This window comes from Mastigoproctus giganteus, chromosome 11 (assembly GCF_048544385.1).
Source record: "Mastigoproctus giganteus isolate SK-2022 chromosome 11, ASM4854438v1, whole genome shotgun sequence".
In the NCBI taxonomy this organism is placed as follows: Eukaryota; Metazoa; Arthropoda; class Arachnida; order Uropygi; family Thelyphonidae; genus Mastigoproctus; species Mastigoproctus giganteus.
In genome coordinates this window covers 157,078,613-157,096,728 of record NC_143585.1, presented here as the reverse complement: position 1 = coordinate 157,096,728, position 18,116 = coordinate 157,078,613, and the positions used below count along the sequence as shown (strand labels likewise).

Below are 18,116 nucleotides of genomic sequence, written 5' to 3'. Positions count from 1 at the left end.
ACCACCTTTGAGGCGAAAGGAATCATACAGCGAATAATTTGGGCATCTCAGATGAGCAGTAGTTGAATCAACCGATAACTGAGATTCTGTAAGAAAAAGTACATGAGGTTTGGCAGACTGCAAGTGAAATTGACATAGTTGAGATTAGAATTGAGACCACGTATATTTGTGAAATGAATTAGGAAATGCTTGGGAGGTTTAGATCTTTTCGCAGATAAGCTTGCTCTATTAGTTTGACAATTCATGGTGTATTCAATAGTAAGAAAAAGTGGGTGGGACATGCTGTATGAAGTAATGAAATTTTTGGATATGGCGTACATGTAGCAAGAATATACCCAGATCCTTGACATAACGTGGCCTCGACAATGCTCCCCGCATACACACTACTCGGACTCCCTCCAGTCACTATCTGGCAGAGTAGAGGTAGCAAAATTATACACTAGCGGTTCCGGAAGCCTCCTAGGGAGTTACCAATAGGTTCAGTCTAGTGTACTAACTATCAGCCGGCCTGCGAACACCGTTTTGGAGCTGTACCCTCGAAATGTAAGGAATATTGGATCTCGCCACAATGTTCATCATAACCTCAAAAGTCATCAATCATACTGCATGATGGAAGAGATAGGGAAGGGTTGACTGGAACTTAGCTCTAGAGACTAAACATGGGTTCCACCACTTCAAGCCTCCAATAAGCAAAGTGGTGGTATTGCACCGGTTGAAGAGAGTCATCTACCACCTAGTACTTCCTGGTAACATAGAGGGGCGGCATTCCTCCATGTGGTGTGGGCGCCACACCTTGACCCCTGCTTACATTGTTTCACACCTGGGTGGTCACCCACCATGTACTTGTGCATGGAGGTTATACCCAGGATTACTAACAGTCCCACCATCGTGAAGGTGCAAGCAGAGGATTTGGCTGTCACAGACCGTCTGGACTTTGCCAAAATTGGGTCCACTTGACTTGAGTGTCACCCGAATATCAGTTCCATCAGCATTTTAGACTCCCAGGTAGCAAGTACAGCTTGTCTGGCATATCTGAGAGAATGTCTGTGACAACCTCAAGGACTGGTTTTAGGACAAGAGAATCAGTTTGACTGGCCAGCGTAGAGCACTGACCTCAGTCCTGTAGAGAACTTCCGGGATGAATTGGATTGTCAGATGCATGTGAGGAGAGACAGCCCAAAAAATAGAGCTCAACTGGTTTCTGCTTTGAAGATCAAATGGCAGTAAATATTGAAGGAAATTTACAAAAAGTTCCTTCAATATTTACTGCCATTTGGCTGTTGTAAAAGTTTCAGCACACTTTATTAGTTTTCCTTTAAATAAAGGTTATTTGTAGATATGCAGGTATCTGGATATTAATGGTAGGGCAGTGTATAACATATGCACCTAAATGATTAATAGAGAGAAATGTATTAATTAGCTCCCTTAAAACAAGAAAATTAAATTTCCTCTGTGATATAGTAAAAGGAAATAGATGAGAAATTCCTTTACCTTATTAGATGTCATGTGCATCTACATTGATTTATTAGCAACTTGGCATTTGATTGGCATGCTAGTTTCATGCCTGCACACCCTTGTATGAAGACAGTAAATTAGGCAAGAAATATTTCTAAACTGTTGACTGTTTTGATGCCATCCTTTATTTTAATGCTATAGTGAGCACGGCTATGAATGTGTAAAATTTTATTTTTTTATATGTATACACTAAATGGCATACTTTATATATAAGCTAGTTGCCATTTCTGTAGCAATCCTAGTTTTGCTGTGAAGTAGATTACTATAGGAATGTAGTGTAGCCGGTGCACATCAACAAATGAGTACCAGAAAGATGCTGTTTTTAGTACACATTTCACAAATTGAGACAAATAATGTTATGCAAGCCTCATACAAAATATACTAAAATAAAATTAGTTTTTTTTTATTATTATTATATATATTTTATTATTATTTATTTATTTTTTATTATTTATTTATTTATTATTTTATTTTATTTTATTTTTTTTTTTTTTTTGCTCAGTCAAACTACTTCAATTCTAAGACTTCAGATTGAAAGGAAACAATAATTGAGGAAGAAAATTGACATTGATGTCAGTCTGATAGATTTATTTTTTAAATGGCTGTACCATATTTCATACAAGGGTACACCCATTCATGAGTGTGCCTGCTGCCATCTTGTGACACTCAAAGCATAACTCTTAATTTTATATATACATATAGAGTAATTTATTTTTTAAGTGTATTTATTGCAGGCTGAGAGAATTATTAATGCTTACAGGATTTTGCATCTTTCATTTTTGTTGAGCCTTTTTTATTTGAAAGCTCAACAAAATTGGTTAAATTTCATAAATTCAATAAGACTTATTGTTACAGTTTTTTTTTTTTTTTTTTCTTTTTGAAAAATATTTTATATAGGGTGATATCAGAGTGCTGTACAGGAATTCCTGACCAGACTGAGTTGGTAACGAATTGTACAGATTCATATACAACAAATATGAATTTTATAGCCCCCACTTTTTTATGTATATGCAGTTCAGTTGTCACCTTAAACAAAAGATCATGACAATTATTGCATCTAGTGAGTGATGAGGTGTATTGTGTCTGTAATTGCATGTATTCTTTGGTTGGTTGGTTTGCTGTTTGCAGGATGTAAAAGTAGTGTTTTCGGCCTGAAATAGCCTTGCATTATAGCCTAAGTTTCTGATGCACCAACAAATCTAATAACTGACATAATGGTCAGGAGCAGGAGTGCTAGTAGCTTACTCTTTAAGTGGACCCATGATGGTTAATACGATTAACGTTTGTATTGATGATTTATTGTAAACTCCACTGACGTGGTGGTTATGCCAGAGTATAAACAAGAACATAAAAACCTGCAATCCTCACCTGAGGCCGACTAACCAGCCATCAAGAATTATTAATATGTATAATTAACCACTCTTTTACCATGTGGAGTTTTTAATATATATTTTATTAAGCATAGCCTAAACTAATATATACAATTGTGTGACGTTTCGGGTATCTTGTCGATACCCATTATCAGATCGTGCTACAACCACCCTCAGACCTGAAGAAAAATAGTGTCTGAGGGCGGTCAGCAGCACGTTCTGATGATGAGTATCAACAAGATACCCGAAACGTCACAATATTGTATTTATTACCCAGGGGCTCACCTCTGGTGAGTATGGGCATGGCAAACCCAGGGTCATGAGCTGGATATCATCATTCTTCTTTCTTCTTGGTGATTACTTTCTACTTCTGACTCTCCCTCTCAGGGTAACTCGAATTTTTTTTTTTTTCTGGTGCATCATAAGCCTCAGGCTTCCTTGCACTATATGGCTAATAATAATAATAATAATTAGTTTAGGCTATGCTTAATAAAATATATATTAAAAACTCCACGTGGTAAAAGAGTGGTTAATTATACATATTAATAATTCTTAATGGATAACAACCACGTAACATCCTTCCCCAACTATATTAACTCAGCCATCTTGTGAAAAAGCCCATAAATTTCTTCATATTGACAGGATTTGAACTCAGGCATTTTCCACTCAGCGTGGGAGGATGATGATAATGATTTTAACCAACCTTTTACCCATGAGAGATCAATAGTGGGCAGTGTTGGATTTAAGTTGATTGAAAATCCTGGAACATTTTTTTAGGGGCTGTAAAAATAAGGCCATGTGAGCCCTGAACCAATGGTAACTCCGTTGTTCTGAGAATTCTCATGTCATTGAGAATTCTGCACCAACCATACTACTGCACTTCAAAATCGGCGTCACCAATTCATTAGGCACAAGCAAATAGAATTTAAATCCCAGGGCATTAGGCACTGGGATTTAAATTCTTCTCGCTTGATGATGCACTCCTCGGTACTTTATATATATATACCAGGAATAACCATTTGATTTTCTGTGCAGTCTGGATCCCCTTTTCAGTAAAATTAATTAATAAATTTTATTAATTAATAAAATTAATAAAACATAAAGTAAATATTATGGGAATATTTTTTATTTTCTTTTATTACATAATGAAGAAAACTGCATTCAGTATAATATATGATCATTTTTTTAAATGTCACATTAGAGTTAAGGAACTAAAATAATGACTTGATGCAAAAAAAATATATTTATATTCACTTTGATTCTGATCACTTGCAGCCTATGAAAATAATTGGCAATATGGCAGTTGGTGACCACTTATACATACACATTTTGTACTTTTAAATAATGCTTTTACAATTACTGTGTTTATTATACAGTAACGGAAAATTAAATTTGCTGCGTTTTTCCATTTTTTTTTTTTTTTTTTTTTTATTGCCAAAATTTCCCCCCCACCCAACCTACTGGTACTTTTAGGAATGGATCAGTAAGGGATTCCTGTATTTTTAAATTCTCATTATTGTGAGAGTCAGTGAATACACACTCCAATACCTGCAACTGTTCTTTAGCACTCTCTATATTTTATGTAGCTTGTCTTGTCAAAACATGTATAAAATCAAATCAGTTCCATTAATAACCATATAAACAATAATACCAGAATATTATATTCATATCAGTAGCTGTAGTGAAATAATTATTATTTGTTAATACTTTCATAACATAATGTTAATATCATTCAGTGAAGTATTTCTAATTTAATTGTCATTTTATTTATTATTATTATTTATTTTATTATTATTTTTTTTTTGTTATATCAAGTAAGAAATCAGAGTGAGTTTGTAAGCATGATTTCAAGATATGGTTAGCAAAAATAAAATCCCTATACTTCTAAAATGTCTCTATATTTGATTCACTAATTCAGATGAGAGAGAGAGAGAGATCATTAAAGCTTGATGTGCAATCATGCTTGTTCTTTGGGTCACCCTGATTTTTTTTAAATGTCTTAATTCTGACAATTCAACTCTGATATGAAATAATTACTTTCTTCTCAAATGTGTAGAATCTGCATGTATATCATCATATTGGTGTTGTGCAAATGCAGCCAGTTTGCTCATTTCATATGGAGTGACCCACATCATTTAAACACTATTTTTATGTTATTAATCATTTCTATTAATCTTCTTAAATAGATCTGACATGGAAGAAAACTGTTCCTCAACACTTGGTCATTCTCCCATATGTGCTGACTTACATGAAGTAAAGCAAGATGTTAGAAGGAATTATGATTCTTGCGATATCCTATTTTTCCTCTGTGGAGGTGATGTAAATCCAAAAGATTTTGCAAATGATGATATCTGTAGTTATCTAAAGCATGGTCAGCTAGAAAAGGTGTTAAGGAAAGAAGCTTTACATTTAAGTAGTCCTTATGAACAAGATCTGGAACTGTTTGGAACACTGTATTCTATATCATCACTTTTTACAAATATTGAATACCTTATGTCTCTTATAAAAAGTCATATATTCTATCTCAAAATGGGAATTCAGAAACATCACTTATTTTCTGACGAAAGCTCAAATACTTATTCAAAAGTAAGAAAAGAAATTGTATTTTGCCTTCATTCTTTTAAATCATATTTTTTCAGACTTTTTGATTATGGGAAAATAAGAGGTCATAATCAGTTTCAAGACTATTTCAAAACATTTTTAAAACAAATAAAAGATTTGTTACTATTTTATGGTAAATTAAGTGATCTCCCAGATTATGTTATTACAAGTTCAGTGTCAAGATACAGCAGAAAATGTACATCATCTGGATATCATTTATTTCATCTTTATTTGGAAATGTGGTGGATGGCTTTAGAAATATTTTATTACATTGATGCTGCTGAATGGCCAGTCACTTATACCACTGATATTTTCAATAATTTTCCTCTTGGATTTGATTCTGCATTTTCAAAACTGGCACTGATAGCCTTGTGGGATCTTTGCTGCTTATCAGCAAAGAGGTGCAGTCATATATCAAGCACTGATTATTATAAAATCTCTCCTTTTCCTTGTACTTGTGTAAGAGACTTGTGGGTAATGATACTTCATTTATTGGATACTCATGAAATGAATCAGAATGGCATTGCATTTTGGGCATATATTCATAATATCCTTCTCAGCATTTTACCAGAGGAAAATAATAAAGCTGGAGAACCTGAACAGAGTGAACTTAAAAACCTTCTTATGATTCCCAACTCGTTTGTGTGTACTGATTCTGTTGGGTTTAGCTTCTGGTTATTAACAAACATTGCTCATCTGTATAAATATAACCTTCAAGGACTATACAAGTTTTCAGTTAAAGCACGTAGTAACTATCTATCGCTGAAGAGGTTAATTACTTTTAGTGTATGCCAACAAATTAAACATAGTGACGAAGCCCAACTACGATATGTTCTGAGCTGTTGTTGTTTGTTGTCTGAATTATGGGAGGTAAATAGTGATATACTTCTACCATTTACAGATTTTTTTATAAAACAATTAAATAATAATTTTAATCATCTGAGATTTGGATTAGATGAAACTACTATAGGAATCAAGTCGGATGCTGTTTGGATCAATCAGATCACACAACAAGATCAAACATTCGATGTATGGAAAACAAACGTTTCATCCTTTGAATTGTATTTACATATTCTTCATACTCAGCTGCATATATGTAAGCTGGAGGGCAATGGAAATCTTTGGAAGCGCCTAAAAGGAAGAATATACAGTGCATTTCATTATCAAAAATTGCAGGAACTGACAAAAATTGGACTTCATAACTCATTCACCCTGTTCCTTACTTTGGCACATGCAGTAGATCTTAGAGAAGTTGGAAGCAAAATTTTTAGCCTTGTGAATGTTGTTAATTCTTCTTCCTTGCCAGCAAATAAGAAAGTTATTGGATGGAAAGCAATGTTCGCACTTTTACATTTATACTATGTTCACAATGTAGACATGTCAGATGTAACTCAACAAATGTCTAAATGTTTCTGTGATATGTGTACGGCTTTCTCACAAACTTCTAACAGTATAGAACATGATAATTACTTTGTTTTAGTGAATACTTTTCTTGATGGAACTCAAAATCTGCTGTCTAGAATTTCTTCTTTTACACTGTCTGAATATCATCTTATTGGACCAGGTTTTGGAATTATGTTGCAAACATGTGATCCAGATGAACTCTCCTCTCTTCTCAGTGCAGTTGGGAGACTTTTGACTGCCATACGAAAACTGCTGCTGAAAACAAATACGATTCAGGATGCATATGGGATATCTTCACATCAGATAGTAGTTGAACTTTTAATGAAACATTTGCTGTCTGGTGTACAGAACTGTTGTGTAAAGCCTATGTCATCTGCAACATCTGTTACTTTGGCTGATATTGGAGTATCTCTCACATTATTAGCAATTGATGCAGAAAGAGATTTACCAAATAATTCATCTGCCAAATTTACTTCTCTTTTTAGTTATTTTTCAACAAATAATACTGTTGATGCAAACATTACTTGCAGTTATCTGTGTAATTTGTTGACCCAAGAGCATGTCATCCAACATATTCAACAAGTTATTCATAATAGTCATGATACTTTAGTAAAGATATGGCTAAGATGTTGTGTCTATATTCTTCCTCCTTGTGGTAAAATGCAAGAGCTCTCAAAAATTGTTTTGGGTTGGCCAGGATTGTCAGAAATCATTCTAGATAGAGACACTTTATGTTCATCTAGCACCCATGACAACATGATTGTATTGTTTTTTAAAAGGATTAATTTAAATTTTAAAAACTTGAAGTCTCTCTATGAGAAGACCTGTTTTCGTCAAAAAATTCACTCGTATCTTCAGGATTTTGTTTCAGCTTTAATAGCTGTAGTAAAAAGCAAAAAGTCTGTAGAATTTTTGAAATATGTTTATAGCATAGGTGGTTATCTTGTGATGTATTGTGCTCCTTTATTGTATGTTAAATCAAAATCTGATTGTCTTCTCCCATCCTTAATTGATTCTCTCATTCTACCTCAAGTGATATATTCCAAAGATAAGTCTGTGTCACCATCCTTATTATTGGCAGTTAAAGATCACTTACCATTATTTTTTAATGGATTAGCATGTTTAGACTATAAAAGTGATGTATATATTCAGAGAAAGTTAAAGGAAATCATTGTGCATTATCTTCCTCATTATGCACTTGATAACCACCATCCACTTCTCACTTTGTTAATGGATGTGTCAAGAAATTCAGGTTGCAAAGATTCAAAGTCAGAATTAATGTATTTTGTCGTGGAGATAATTAGAGATCACTTTTTAAATAAGAGAGGACCTAATTTTCATTCCCAGTTTTCTAATGGGTTGATGTTTATTGCGAAATTACTTTCTGTGCAAAATGATGTAAAAAAAAGCAAATTACTTATGATAATTTTCCCTACTCTTTTGAATTTGCTTTTGACTTCAGATGATATTACTGAGCAAGTGAAGCAGTTTTGTCAAAAACTTATACCAATCTGTGAAAAACACATCGATACTGATACAAGAAGAAATGACTTTGTACCTGTTTTGCAACAATTCTGTGACCGCCACCTTGCTTGGACAGCAGGTCGCATTTTTCAAGTACTGGAATTTATATCAGATATTTATCCGGCATTAGTTGCTGATATCATTCCATTTTTAGCAAAATCTCTAGAATTAATTGAGCAAAAAAGAGGTATAGGTTTAGACCATTCTTTGCGTCAAGGACTTCAAAAATTACTTGCTCGGCTACATTAATAGCATTGTACTTGGGTTTGAATATTTGACATTAATCATTTCCTGTATAATAGGTTACACCTCCAATTTTCTAGATCAGCATTTCATTATTGATGTAATTTAGTTGAAATAGTGACTATTAAAAATTGTGATGAAGCCAAAATATGAAGAAGTTTTTATTGTTCCTCACTATCTAGGCAAACTCTTAACTTTACTCAGCTTGCAAGGTTCCTGTTAATAAAATGGGCTGTTTGTGCATTAAGCTTTCATTTTTTCATTGTAGAATTTTTTCATATTTGGGATGTGCTGAAAAATATTTAACAAATGGCTCACACGTAGTCAGCAAGACACTGCTGAAAAGAAGGATATTTTGCATTGATTCTGCTTTTGAAATGTTGGTAGTGTATTTCCCCTGGATAAGACATCCTTTAAATACTCTTGTTTGTAAATTACTTGTTTGATCAGTTAATGTACCATAAAAATGGCCAAGAACTATTTTTGGAAGATTTTATTAAGTAGGTATTAAAATTTTTTTTTTCCTAAACAAACAAAACATTTTTAATCATAGTTTATGTACCCTCAAAAGTAAATATGTATGTTTCACAAATTTGCCGAATAAATACCCACATCACTGTTGGATTAATGAAAGCTGAAAAAAAAAAAATTCATTTCTATAATTTTATGTTAGTGAACAACATTTTATTATATTTTAAAATATGCGTTATCAGACCAGACCAACTCACCACTAGTTTGGGTGCTGAGCTGGTCTGGTCTGAACATTTAAACCGTAATCTGATAGGTTGCTTTATCTGAACCTCATGCATGTGTACTTGTTCCTGTGGTTTTGTGCTTTTTGATCAGTGATAAGGGGTATTGTAACTTTTCAATATCTTTGATGTGAAAACATCTCTGGTGGCACTGGAGTAAAACTGATTGGTAACAAAATTTTCTTACGAAAATGACGTCACTTCCTATTAGGTGGCTGTTAGATTTTAAATGACGCAAATGATGTCACTTCCTAAAATCTTTTAAAAATTTAAACAGTTTTGATTCAAGCACACAGCAATAAAACAATTATGACATAATTGTAAAACTACCAAATCTGATGTCAGTTAACAACCTATAGGAGTATTTCAAATAAGGCTAAAACTCCAGCTGAGTGAAATCAAGAGAAGTATGCAAGAATGAAAGCTTCAAATCCACAGAAGAAGCCTCCCATGTCAACAAAACAACAAGTTCAAAAACATAGAGAACAAAAAAAAAAAAAAAAAAAAAAAAAAGCAGACTTGAATAAAATCTGCTTCTCAGTCTTGAGAAGCAGGTTTTATTAAACTCTGAAAAATACATTTGGAGCCTGTTACTCTAACAAATCAACGTTATGGACAGTACTGATGTCATTTTCATCAAAGTTGTTTTCACATGTCTTTTGTGCATACAAGGGTACACACGGGCTTTTTTTTTATGTATGAGTAGTAGTCTTAAAAACATTAGTGACCTTCTCAATTTTTAATTATCTGTATTGGGAAGAGGTGGCCAGGTACTCAAATATTATATTTTTGAGTGTTTTTTCTTGCAGCATGCCATATATTACATTAGAAATGCATATCACCTAGTGCCAGATCCAGAAGATACTGTAATTGATAACCATTCCTTCCCTTCCTCTACTGATTCATACTTGGTAACACCAAATGCTTTTTTTGCTTAAAGAAATTTGATGTCACAAGTATGTAATAAAGAGAAATTAAAACAATTTTCTTTTTTATAACAGAAATTTAATGTACATTATCAAATAAATATTCATCCTTATACAATTAATGTCACAAGGAGCTCACTAATGTTTCTACTTACACTAAATTAAAGCTAAAAGGCAGTGAATATCAACCATAAGTTCCTATCACATTGAAACTCCGGTCATAATTTCTGACAACAAAAGTGGAATTTAAACTGTAAACAAAAGGATTCCTATTCAGTTTGTCAGCAACCTGAGCAGAATCATCAACAATTCTAACTATTTACACACCATTGTGCACATTAGCTTTCCTACATATCTTCTCACCTGCTTTATATGACATGTACTAATACATGATGCTCTCACTGAATAATGCTGATACTGTGCATATAAAATTTCATGAAAACAGTAGGTGGTGTGCCTAATAAAGTTACCACTCAGTGCATATCTCCTGAACCACATTACAAGATGTATTTGAAAAGTTTCTCACCTCTATTTCATTATTTTAAAATAAACAGTATTAAATTATAAAACTGTGCATATAAACTCAACTTTTTATTTATAATAGTATATTGAATGAATATCTTGAATACTTATTTTTTATTATTATTAATTCATATTCATTGAAACTAACAATTTCACAAAAGAAAGCTCTATGTATAATTAACCCCAGGGGCTCACATCTGGTGAGCATGGGCTGGGCACACCCAGGGTCCTGAGCTGGATATCATCATTCTTCTCTTCCTTGGTGATTTCCTTCTACTTCTTTCTCTCTCTCTTAGGGTAAATTAGAATTTTTTTTTTTTTTTTTTTGGCTGGTGCAGCAAAAGCCTCAGGCTTCCTTGCACCATATGGCTAATGATAATAATAATAAGTGCTAGGAAAGCTCAGGAGAGCACATGCAGTATTACAGAATGGGGTGATTTGAACCGATTTTGTCTCCCGTGATCCTTTAGAGGGTTGCTTCATCAATGATTGTTGCCAATTAAGTTACTGTCATTTCCTGGACTGGTAGCGCACTATGGCCATGGATGACCATGCACCTAAAAATTTCTCAAACAAACAAACAAACCTGGACTGGTGTTTTTACCACTAGGGGAAGCTGCCTACTTCCCAATGATCATGTGACTCACCTCTAGATCATTACGTTTTGCCGCCAGGGGGACACTGCCAGTTTCCCATAATCCTTTGCATGGGGGGCTGCATCCCATGATCCTTTGCATGGGTTGTACTCTCCTAATGTTTTAATTTTGCTACTGAATGCTGCTATGGGTATTTTTTTCATAAAAATGCTTTTTTCGGGGGGGGGGGGGTTTGAATGGAGGTTTGCATGCTTCAGGACTTTTGCCTTAACTGCTGGTTTAACAGTAATGTAATAAATATTAGAATGTAATTTGAATACAATTTTTTGTAATTATTTAGTTGTATTGAACAATTTAATGAGTCGTATATTTGAACACAATTTTTTTAAAGTAAAACAAGATGTAAACTGCAGCCATTATCAATCCACTGTAGGATCAAAGCCTCTTGAACATTTAATGTTTAGGGAAATGGACCATAATCTGCCACGCTGGTCCGGTGAGGGTTGGCAGATCGAGTGTATTTTGCACTCTGAGGCACAAACCCTGGTCTACTCAGAGCGTGTGCTTATTTGCACTCCCACTCAGCTACAGGGTCTATTATTTTAAAGTATTAATTATTTTTTAAGTGCTTAATGAATGGTATTTTGTTAACTGATAGTGATTTTTAACCAACAAATTAATTAGTGCTTAATGAATGGTATTATTTTAACACAATGTATAGTGTTTTGAACATAATTAGTGTTTAATGAGTGGTATTTCCCCAACTGCAAGCATATTACCATCAAAGGTCAGATTTCTTTTGTGCCAAATGCAAGAAATGTTTTTACTTTTGTTACTGTGGACAGTTACCAGGTGTGTGTACTTCCCTATGGAAACTAAATTGATCTCCAATAATCTGTTGCAATGTTGAGTGTATGCACTAGTTTAAGTGGAAATGTGAATTCATTTGATATCCTGATTTCACATATACCAGAAAACGTTTTGTTAGTGTTTATCCTGATTCGTCTGGATTAGGTCTTATGCTTGGTGTTCACCAGATCGGCACCAACTTGAGAGGAGCTGTCAGTGGGAAGTACCCAACAGATATAAAATGTAGTGTCTCGACATTTTATTTATTCCAACCTGATTCAGGACAAAATAGTAGGTGACACCTGTGCTCCACTGTTACATGTTCCCTGCATTGAGCAGAACACATTTACGAAAATCCAGATTATTACTCCTTATTGAGAAACCGTTTTCACACAATATCCATCAGTATTTATACAGATATTTTACAGTTTATAGATTTCAGAAGTGAGAAGACAGTGAAGTTTGAATTTTGCAGAAATGAGTGAATACATTGATTACTGCATGGTGTAAGCAGGAGGTAGCATTCTCTTTTCTAACTCCACTTTTGAAATCTGTGGGTAAACAAGTCTTAAAAGCAAGTCAAAATGTGATTGGTGATGTTTTGGAGGGTGTATCCATCAAACGATCCTTTATAAACAGCATCAGAAGTCAGCCAGACCATTTCAAAAAAGATTCTGAACCAGAAAGGAAGATGAAATGCAGAGATATTTTTTAATCATGGAATTTTTTAAATTTGAATTTTTTTTTTTTTTTTTTCAGGTACATTTGAAAGAATATTTAGATTCTTTAGATTCTCAATGAAAAAAAGTTTGTGTTGCACAGTGATGGGAAAGAGACAGCTGCCACTTCTGTCGGTGTAGTGAACAATTTTTTCATTCCTTTTTTTAGCCAAGTGGATCTGTTTTTATGAGCTAAATTAATGCATCAGCAGATACTTATCCTTACAGAGCATATTTAGAGAAACTTTAATTATGATCATGGTGCTAAATGTCCCTAGTTAACAACAACTATGTAAAACACAATGTGGATATTAGTGAAATGTTTACCAAGACAGATGGCAGGAATCAATAGCAAAATCAAGGAGTGGAACTTGTAGGGTGCCTACATTTGGATTTGTCACCAGGCAAGATATGTTAATAATATGTTGATATGACATATGTGTCTGGTGAGAAGTAACCCAGAAGCTCTTTCTGCACAAAGTAAGGTTAAATCCTAAACTTCCACTAACCCATTTGACTGTACTTGAAAATAATGCTATTCACTACCCCATAAAAGGGTGCAAATCGGCTATTACTCGACTCCTAAAGGGATGAGTGATTCTACAAGAGACATCTGTGGGAGACATTCCATCTTGACTAGTCATTGGTCTGGTGGTAAGTGCAGCATTCAATGACTTGTACATTTGCAACCCATTCAATTTTGTCCACTTCAATTTGTTATCTGGTGGTGGCAGCTAATGGTATTCAACACCCAAGTCAACCTCACATCTAATTATAAAGAGGGTCATTACACCAATCATACCTCTCTCCCTTCGTATCACCAAGTGGACACGCGATGTGGAAAATAATATAAAGAATACTTGGAAGACAGTGTACTATATGGATTTTACCTCTCTCCCGACCATAATGCCATAGGCGAACACTTTTTTGCTGCTCCTTACCCGACAACATTACTTTTTCTGCTGTTTGCAGTGTTTGAAAACATCTTATCCATCACCTGATATCGCTCAGTACTACTGAATTATAAACACTAAATAGATTTTACAGATGGATGTCTACACACCGAAATTTCCACTGGGAGTGTGCATGTGATGAACTACCTACACAGATGCTATCAAAACCATGTCCCCTTGTCAATGCACCTCTCGTCTACCTTGGCAGCACTTTGTTGCCTTATTTCTATAGGAACAATATGACAAATACTTTGACAAAAATGGACATATAATCCTACTGTTATCCTGCACAAGCTGTCCATAGCCTGTGGTTTACCCTATTTCCTTACAGGTGTGGATTCCTAGAGAGCTCTGAATGCTGTTTGCTACTTAGAGCGATGTTGCTACAAAGGAGACAAATTTCACAAAGAAGTGATTTGTGCTGGTGAAGCCTGTTTTAAGATGGTTGTGGCTTGTTTTGGAGTGGTATCAAATAAACTTGATGAGATTTTCATGCTTTTGGAGTTGAAGTCCAGTCAAAATATAAACTGGCGAGTCCCCATGGGTTAACGCTATTGGGTAGTGTGCATTAAGGCTGATAGTTCAGAACTGTACCTGGCAGAATAAATTTTGTGTAAGCAGAATGACACCTCTGATGTGACTTATAAAAATTTTGGCTACTTTAATATTGTCTTTGGCCTAGAGAAATAAAGTCATCTATATTAAGCAAATTGACAATGTTGAGTCAAACTGGGAAGGTTTTCACCCCCTTTACAAATTCTATTTCTGGAAACTGCGGCATTTTGTTGATTTTCAGAATTGCAGTACATGATTCTTTTGGAAGGTCAGGTTCCTATTTCAAATAAGGGATAGCACATGTTTTTCTCAATTGGGTGCCACCAGTTGAGAAAAACATTTCTCAACTGGTGTTTAGAATAGATGTAAAAGGATGGATGAACATTTTTAAAACTGATTGTAGCATTTGGGTATATATAGGTGCAGGATGAGACCCCACTGTAGCTTGGGTAGCGTGAGGTAGCTATCCTTTACGCACAAATATATCTGAGGGTAGGTTTGTGTGTCATCTCCAACGAGATTTTTTAAAGGTGTATCCAAACCACTTTGTTAGGGAAGCCTCCAGTAGATGACAGAACCATTTGTCGCATTGGACAGAAAATGGGATTGCACTTGCATACGTTGATTTCATGTTGACTAACTTGCTGACATAGGAATTAAGAGCGATCCCATTTTGTTTGATAACAATCTTATTCTTTTGGTCCTGTAAGCATAAGTTTTGGGGCCTGTGTTGACAAACTCGACAGTATAATCTCCACTGTTGAGCTCATTAGTCAGTTCCCCTGAGGAGTAACCAATGGTAGGGGAGTATTTGCCAGGTTTTTCTGTGAAATGCTCTCAATGTGTCACGGTACTAAACATTTGTGGAGATAATCTAGAGCCCCATAAATTTTTATCCATAGGCTGCCATAAATGAAGCAATGACAGTGTTGCCCTTCCTATATGCAGGTTCTTTTCTGGCAACAGGACCAGACACCACTAACATTTTTTCATGTGCCACCGGGATATTTACCACTAGACTAGCCTGAAGCTTCCTGTTTCACCATGAGAAAAGTATCTATGTACTTCCAAATAAATTGTCAAGTTTTTCAGAAAATGCCAGACTAGTGTCATGGATAACCTTCGTATTATGTATAAAAAGCTCTATGAGACTTTCATAAGAGGAAACAACATGCAGAGTCCGTGCCAAGATGATCCCAGATTGAGTTGGTTCATTATAGCCTTAACTGCTAATGTTAAGTGCAATTGCTTAATTGCACCCTATTGCAGAGTGAATTTTGGGAAGCTTGGCTAATGAATGCTTTGCGGGGTTCTTTTTTCAGTCAGCATCTAATTTGATACCTTCTCTCTGTTAAAATTCCTGAATATACTCACCAGGATATTTACTACAAGACCAGCCCGAAGCTTCTTGTTTCACCACAAGAAAAGTATCCATGGCCTTCCAAATAAATTGTCAAGTTTTTAAGAAAATGCCAGACTTCATAAAATTCTATTACTTTGTAATTGTGAGAGACAGCAAGGTTTGAGTTCTGGTGTGCACCATATTCCTGTGAACGACCAGTCTGCATAGGAGACATGGGCAAAAATTCGTCAGCACAGCACCTGCATAGTGGAAAACAGCTTATCATTGCTGTTGATGTGCAGAACCTGTAAAAGGAATTCATCGGGAGCTGCAACTGGGTGTGGCAAACGTCAAAGTGTGTACCAGATGTGTAGTCAAAGTTTTAAAGAATAACTTCAGGGTGCCTGTATACACATATTTACAGGCCCAGGAATAAAGGGCATTGATAGTTCGAATAATTAATTTATATGCTTTTACCATTGTGATTCTGTAAAGCTTCTGAAAGGTAAGAGAGCTCCTACAGGATGTCGATCATTAGTGCTAAATGGTTAAGAAATTCCAAATTTAAAAGTCGGTTTGATAATCCGAAATATTTAACTTCTGATTCAAAATGTTTGCACAAAGCGGGATAATTTCTCCAACCCACAATTGCCGTCCGCAAGCTAAAAGCTGCCCATCGTGGCCCGAACACACGACTGATCTTTATAGTTTCTGCATCAGGTTCTTTAGGAATCATCCTTAATTCACACTAATATTTTGGAGATTGGTGATACAGTTTATTTTTTAAAATATTGCCTGTATGCCATTATATTTTAGAACATTTTCTACATCGTGAAAGGCTCCACAAAATCTGCCAACATTTCACTTTGTAAAGTTTATATAATATCTCAGTTGTCTCATTTCCCCCCTATGTTGCTCACTCAATAATTTGAATACTGCAAAATGTCTAAATTACAGTAGGCTATTCTGCTACTGTGACCATGTAAACAGCCAGGAGAAATTTACTGGAAGGTGTGGATCACTCACTTCTCCGAAATACATGTCCATTTGTTAGAGTACAGGGAAAGTACAACACAGGTTGACCAGAGGCTGTAATCCGTGTCGAGAATCTTCTTAATCCTCTGACTGGCTATGGAAAGCATATTGACTAGTGTGACTTCTCGTTATGACTGCATAGGTTTTACGGACACCACTAACATTGTGAAACGGTAATCCCTTTCACTCGTAATTCACACTTTCTAATTACCTAAATTTTGCTTCAAAGCCAGAGATGAGAACAATGCATACACAGTTCTCTCCTAATCCGTTCTTTACATGGAAATTTTCTTTGTTCGTCAGAAACTATTTTAAATGTAATTACCAAGGGGAATCAAAAAAAATTCACTATAAAGAAGTTCGTTAAACAGAGGTCTGACTGTAATTAAATCAAAATTGAAGCGATTTAAAAATACATAACCGATCGATTGCGCCATTAAAATGCTGGGAATGGGGTCCCTCTCGCACCACCATAGTTTCAGTTCTTTATACTCAATAATTGCATTCAGGATTTCATTTGTAAAATAAATCGCGACTGTGCTCGCAAATTAAAAAAAAAAAAAAAAACTCAACAATGGGCTCACAAATTTTCAAAAAAAATAATGGGCTTTTGCGAGCCCACTATAGCTCACCACTGTCTACAAACCACATTTTATCAGGACTCCTGCATGTTGTGGAGCTTGATAGCACAAAATGACTACCTTGTCTTCTTACACCTGGTATGTTTGTGTAATGTTTTCAAAAGCAGAAATCGAACAGTCCATACGTCCATGTTATATGTTTTTATACAAAGGACACATCTTTTGAACATGTGTCTCAAATTATCTGTGGCCCTTTCTTACGTTAATGGGATAACCTCCCCTACAGTTAGCAGTATTTATTGAAATTACATCTATTTGCAAATCGTCAGCCGGGTTTTGACTGTTCCACACCAGTCAAAAAAAAAAAAAGCATCATAAATGTCAAGTGTAAGGTCACCAATTATCACAAAGGGAAAATTAACGTTGGTGTCAAGTGTAATGGCCCTCACACAGTCTAATATGGGAAAAGTTTCCCTCCTGGTTAAGAAGCAAGATAATCTCTTCAATAACTTCTCTGAACACCGAAAAAAATCTTTCTTCAGGCAGCTGGTCAAGGTCTTTGTATTTCTGGGAAATTTTCTACACCAGCACAAAAATCATAAACCTGTTATAATGTGAGAAATATCACT

General features: G+C 35.0%; 1 protein-coding gene across 1 annotated transcript; it reads left to right on the top strand.

Annotated features, from left to right (window-relative positions):
• Positions 1-5,078: 5,078 nt before the first annotated feature.
• Positions 5,079-8,671, top strand: LOC150078527 (protein MMS22-like). The gene has a single exon (XM_090384595.1). The coding sequence runs from the start codon at positions 5,079-5,081 to the stop codon at positions 8,661-8,663; it is 3,585 nt and encodes a 1,194-aa protein (XP_090240721.1). The 3' UTR covers positions 8,664-8,671.
• The last annotated feature ends 9,445 nt before the right edge of the window (positions 8,672-18,116 follow it).

Excerpts from the sequence above, each read along its gene's own strand:
- LOC150078527 (XM_090384595.1), top strand. The coding sequence starts at position 5,079 with ATGGAAGAAAACTGTTCCTCAACACTTGGTCATTCTCCCATATGTGCT.